This window comes from Lupinus angustifolius, unplaced genomic scaffold (genome assembly GCF_001865875.1).
Source record: "Lupinus angustifolius cultivar Tanjil unplaced genomic scaffold, LupAngTanjil_v1.0 Scaffold_103_72, whole genome shotgun sequence".
Classification (NCBI taxonomy): domain Eukaryota; kingdom Viridiplantae; phylum Streptophyta; class Magnoliopsida; order Fabales; family Fabaceae; genus Lupinus; species Lupinus angustifolius.
This window is the reverse complement of record NW_017724794.1, coordinates 10,078-16,312: the sequence shown is the minus strand read 5'-3', so window position 1 is coordinate 16,312 and position 6,235 is coordinate 10,078. Positions and strand designations below refer to the sequence as shown.

The 6,235-nt window shown below is 27.9% G+C and overlaps 1 protein-coding gene across 1 annotated transcript; it reads right to left on the bottom strand.

Moving 5' to 3' along the window:
* Nucleotides 1-993: 993 nt before the first annotated feature.
* On the bottom strand, nucleotides 994-5,048 carry LOC109339780. The gene is made up of 5 exons (XM_019577297.1): nucleotides 4,809-5,048; nucleotides 4,506-4,669; nucleotides 4,040-4,136; nucleotides 3,651-3,791; nucleotides 994-1,376 (listed from the first exon to the last, which is right to left on the bottom strand). The coding sequence occupies exons 1-5, from the start codon at nucleotides 4,816-4,818 to the stop codon at nucleotides 1,081-1,083; spliced, it is 708 nt and encodes a 235-aa protein (XP_019432842.1). The 5' UTR covers nucleotides 4,819-5,048; the 3' UTR covers nucleotides 994-1,080.
* Between the last annotated feature and the right edge of the window lie 1,187 nt (nucleotides 5,049-6,235).

Genomic DNA, 6,235 nt, shown 5'->3' with positions numbered 1-6,235 from the left:
TGCACTTTGAATGCCTAATTTTTCTCTCTTTATACCTATTATTAAAAACAAATTTTAGCCTGTCTTTGTCGAAGAACCAAGTCCCAAACACTGGCCAAAACCTTGATTCTATTGTGCCATCTTTTGTGTGTATCATATATTATTTATAAATCTTTCCCATGAATACATAATTTATTTCTACAACCCAGGCAACTCAAATCAGTTCAGCACAAATAATTGTCCAGGCTGGGCCTCAATCTCTGATTAAGAACAGCTTTATATATTATATGGTGTGTATTACATAATGCATATCACTTTCCTCTTTACAAAGCACATCATATATGAGGCCCCAAAAAGCTGCTTCTCCAAAATGAAAAAAGCTAGGCAAAAAAAAATTTATCATGTTAAATTATTTTATAATATTATGGATAGGCAACTTATGTAACTTCATGATCATTATTTCTTCGAAACAAATACTCACTTGCTTCTTTATTTGTTGTGTTCGAGTCTAATGTATTTCTTTTCTAGTTTTGATATGAAAAAATTGATTGAATTTGCAAAGTTTTAACTATGTGATTTTTATTCAATTGATTTGGTGATATTTGATAATCAACTTGAGACTTATATCATTGACATGCATAACAATATTGAATTTGCTTATTAGAAAGAAATCAATAATATTTCAGATAAGTGGGTTAAAAGTGGTAAACACATTCTTTACTCATTAGTTTATCATCTTTTGAAGTTAACAATACAATTGTAGAAATAATTTTTTCAACTATGAAAATTGTGAAAAATAGGTTACATAATCGAATGGGAGATGCATAGGTGAATGATTGTCTAATTACTTATATTTTACGAGAATGTTCAACAACGTTGATAATAAATTGATCATTCAATGATTCAAAATATAAAATTACATATACTTTAATTATGAAACATACAATTTATTTGATTAAACATATTTAAATTTTATAATTTTAACATTAATATTTTTATCCTTTTTATAATTTATGATATTTATTATTTTAATTAAAATATATTGCGCATTCTACCTCTAGATCTTAAATTCCTTACCCATAACAGTGCTACCATTGATGATTAACCTTTGGTTCTGATAATAGTGATTATACCTCTTTTTCCAAGAGTATGAATTCTAGTAAGGGTCATCACTGCTTTTCCTGAAAGACCTGGACCTTGTGCTGATACACATGGCTGACATGCAAAGTCCCCAACTGGATGCTTGACTGCCCTTGTTGGAGGCATTAGGATCCTCTCATTTATGTCATTCAATGTCAGATCACCTTCTGTGCCTCCTGGCTTCACCATTGAAAATGGATATACCACTCTTGTAGTTGTTTGTATAACCTTCTTCTTTCTCATCTCATCACCAATTCCTGATCATTGATTAATATGAGAAAATAAAAGAAGCATATAGGAATATATTATATGTAGAGATGTTAAAATCTAGACCGGTCTAAAAATAAAACCGAAAACTGATCCAAAATAGATCAAATTACAAAAACTGAATGAGTTTGGATCGTGTTGGACTTATTTTGTAAAGACTAATTGGTCCAGTCTAGATTTTGGTTTCTCCTCTGGGATCCAGACCGATCCAAACTGAACTAAAATAGTATATAAAGTTTAAGTGTGTAATACTTTTAAGCGTCTTTCAATCTTAATCTTAAGTCCCAACTCCAAAAAATACATATACTTTATTTGTTATATTCTATAACACATATATATATTTCTATATTTTAAATCATATTGATTATATTTGATGAACTTTTTAAAACTTAAACTAATCCTACAACCAAATGAAGAAGATTCAAGTGTTGATTCTAATTAAGCGTTTTATTATCAATTTTATTGTTGTAAAAGTATTATTGTTATTAATCATTGGTGGAACACTCTAACAATTAAAATTACATTGTAGGTACTCATATTGTTGTTGTTGTTGTTTTGTTGTCTTGTTATTATTAATGCCTTGTTGTTGTCTTTTTTGCTTTTATTATTATTGTTTATTATTATTTTATGATATTGTTTACTTACACTATTGTTACATACATTTTAATATTGTTGAACACTATTTTTAGTGTTGTTTTATGTTTAATATTTAGTCATTCTTATGAGTTTTGAATGTAAGTGCAATTTCAATATTTTATTAAAAAAACGATCCAAACCAAACCAAAACTATTATTACGTGTTTGAGTTGAATTATTATTAAATAGTAATATCACATTAACTAATTTGTAATCTTCACTAATCATGTATATGATTCAAATCTGTTATTCTCTTGTTTTAAAAATAAGTTCTATTTTCTGAGCCACCTATATGTATAAATATTAGTTGGTCAAATGATCTTATATGAAAAATGCTAATCGCAGAACATAAACACTTTTACAGCTCTCTTATCAAATCATAGGTTATTGTTTTCAACTGTGGTTGAGGTTTCAATTGTAGTTAGTATGATTGTGGTTGTTGCTTCTACTGCAGTAAGGATCCACAATTTGAATCATTATGGTATAGTAAGCCTAGAGAACAAAGTATTTTCTAATATGAGAAGATAATTTATCTCCTCATATGAGTAAAGGAGATAACTTATATCTTTAAGTTCATTCATTGTTTGACATGTGTTTTACTTTTTATTTTTAGAGTAAATTACACTGACACCCCCTGATTTTTAGTGAAATTACACGAGTCACCCCTCATTTTGTTTACACATGTACAAACCCCCTATTTTTTATACTTTCATTACATTGACCACATTTCTACGTGAGAAATAAGTGTAATATCTTAAACAAAAATGTGATAAATGCAATTAAGTTAAACAAAACATGACACATTATGGACACAAGTCTAAATAATATATAAATCAATGTATTTTATTATTTTTGGTTCGTTATAACATATTACAAGAGCGATTTAAGCAATGTGTCTTTAGAATTTTTGATACATTCTGTAACAAAAAATAATAAGGATACATTGATTTGTATATTATTTAGACTTGTCTCCATAATATATCATGTTTTTTTTAACTTAGTTGCATTTATCACATTTTTTTAAAATTACACTTATTTCTTATGCAGGGATGGTTAGTGTAATGAAACTATAAAAAATAAGAGGGTTTGTGTAGATGTAAAACATGATGGATGATTTATGTAATTTCGCTATAACTCATGAGGTATTAGTGTAATTTACTCTTATTTTTATAATATATTTTAAAATGAAAACTTCTAAAAGAAAGAGAAATAAGACACATGATATAATGAGAATGAGAAGGAGATAAATTATCTCTATAGATACTTTATTTACATAAGTTTAATAGTAATGAAATTGTAAAACTTAGATACGTATATAAAACTTGTTGAGAATAAAGTATTATCTCCTAGAGATAATTTATTTCTGTATATTTATTTAATGTGTGATATATGTTTTATTTCTCTCTCCTTCATAAGTTTTCGTTTTAAAATATATTATAAAAAGAAAAAATAAGATATATATTAAATAATGAGTGAATTTAAAAAAATAAATTATCTCCTAGCATAAGAAAGATACTCTCAAGTGATATATGTGTAAGTATATCTACATTATTATAAAAGATAGATAGACATAAAATAAAACATAGCAATATAGGAAGACAGAGCCAGGCATAGGGAATAAAAGTGTACCAGCTGGGTTAACTGTGGGGTCTCTGGAGAGTAAATTAACTTCTGTGTTTTTAGATGTCACAGGTTCTGTGTAGGAAGAAGAGTGTGAATTTGGAGATTCAGATGCTGAATTTGTTGTCCCTTCTGGTGTTTTAGTGTCTGCTACAAGAATATTTGATTCCTCACTCATAAACTCCTCGATGTGTGTGTATATTCTCTTATAAAAAGTTATGATATAAAAATTTCATTAAATTAAGGGGTGGCAGCTGAACCAAAAACAATTATCTATGTAATTTCCTCTTTCATTTTTTTTCTTTGGGATCCATTTTCTAATAATTAATTACAAAAGTATCAAAAAAAGTTAACTAGATTAATCATCTGAAGAATGTAGCAAGGAGAACACAAAATACCTGAAAATCCAAAAATCCTTTCTATATGGTTCATGCGGTACAAATTCTCTACTGGTTGTTGGATCCATATGGAGTTGAAATTGAAATTGCAGGAGCTCTGAAGATACATAATATTAAGTCTCATCTCATCAAAGAATAAAAAGAATTATTTCAACAAAAAGTCAGTAGCTAGTAGAAAAAAATGGTAGAATCATGTTAATTTTGAAATGCGTGGAGGAGACTTGTAAGAGTAGATCAAATGAAAACTAGTTCAATTATTAGAAGAAAATGGAGGTAAAGAAAAACCATAGAAGTAATGATAAATAAAAATTTAGAAGTCAATGTTTTATCAATCAATATAATTAATAATAGAATATTATAATATTGTTTGATTGATGTAAACAAGAGATAAAAACTTAATTATTATTGTAATTATTGCAAACAGATGAAAAAAAGAAAACATTCATAGCAATTTAGTCCTATATACCTTTTCAAAGTCATCATTTGAATTACGCTGTTCATCAGCACGTGGCATCAAGCATCTACGTTTGGAAGTGAATTCAATCAAAGCATCTTCAAGATACCCAGTTGAGAAATCAGAGTACTCTTGAGGTGGGAATGATATTGCACTTCCATCCATAGCAGCTGGAACTGAATATAATTGAACGTCAACAATCATTTTAAGACAAGCTATAATATAACTATATAATATCTATAAATATTGAGTTATCCAAGGAACAAACATTATAGGTAGAAGAAATATATATAAAGAGGAAGAAAAGTATAGTACTTAAAGACATTTATTCGGGGTTGAGAACTCCAAGGTTGTGATGATAATCCCAACCTATGGAAGAATTAATGGTGGAGGCTAGTAGTATAAGCTAGGGAATGAATCTCATTCATGTTGCAATAACTAAGGTGTGTGTATCTACAGTTTGTGCCTTGGTGCCTACAAGAAATGATGGGGAATTGGTCTTATTTATGGATAGGTTGTAGAAGAAAATTGAACAACCATGGAGACTTGAATATGGAGAAAGTCTTATTGTTACATATATTAAAGATTTGTGGTTGATAAAAAAGTATAATCTATTAAAGTGATATGAAGTATTACAACAACATTAGTCAAATCTTTATCCTACTATATAGATTGAACAACGTTATAGTATTATATTATAAATTATTGAACTCTAAATCTTTCGTAATATTTGTATATGAAGTTATAGAAAGTATAAAATATCAAGTGTAATATCATTTGGATGACTTTTAAGAAAAAGCTAGTCAGACAACAAATGCAAGCTAAGAAGAAAGGTGGAGTGTTTTCTTGAGATTCTGAAAACGTGTTGGTACTTTATTTTAAATAAAAAAATTATTTCTCTGTTATATATGCGGGGACTAAATAATTGCAATGTAATCATATTTCGTTACTACATTTAAATGTAAAAAGCAGAGGGTGAGGAAAAAACATGCCGGAACATAATTCAGATTTCATATTTTCCTTGTGTTATTAGGCACTCATTCGGTAGGATTTATATGACTGAGTTCATGTTTAAAGTTTAGACACAATTAATATATATGATCAAATAAGTGATAAACATTACTTGATCCAACTCATCTCATGTTCAATTATAACTTTTTTTTTGTTTTTACTTTATAGTATATTTGGTTATAACAACTTATCTACTAGTATAATTTATTGCAATAAGTGTAAGTGTAGATCATTTCACATATTATTGATTCTTTATTTTTTCACCATATATACATATGTGTAAATGATTTACATAGTATATGTATATATTTTATTTTATATGTTAAATTATATATTAATAGTAATAATAATAATATTGAGAAAACTTTATCTATAAAAAAGAATTTGTTATATTAAATTGGATTCTAGATTGGGTTTAAAAGTTATTTCAGTGGAATTTTAGGATTAGTATTAGCGGGTTAGTTACAAGTTTTATCCACTTCATCATTTGTTGTACTATATCGAACCTGTTATGGTATAGTTACCAACCCTTTCTCTTTTGGATAGGGATAGCAACGAGCACGTGTGAGCACATGTGAGCACGAGTTATAGCTACCCATTTTAAAATATGAGATTATTATCCATAATTGTTATACCTGTGCGGGACCTATGTGCAGGTTTTTCGCGAGTAATTTTAGGTACTTGTGAATATAGTGGGTACTTGTGATTTTTCTATATTATCAATGAATTTC

Excerpts from the sequence above, each read along its gene's own strand:
- LOC109339780 (XM_019577297.1), bottom strand. Across the intron at positions 4,137-4,505 it reads CAAATGATGACTTTGAAAAG|AGCTCCTGCAATTTCAATTT; the intron begins GTATATAGGACT and ends ATGTATCTTCAG. Across the intron at positions 3,792-4,039 it reads AAGGATTTTTGGATTTTCAG|CAGACACTAAAACACCAGAA; the intron begins GTATTTTGTGTT and ends ATATTCTTGTAG.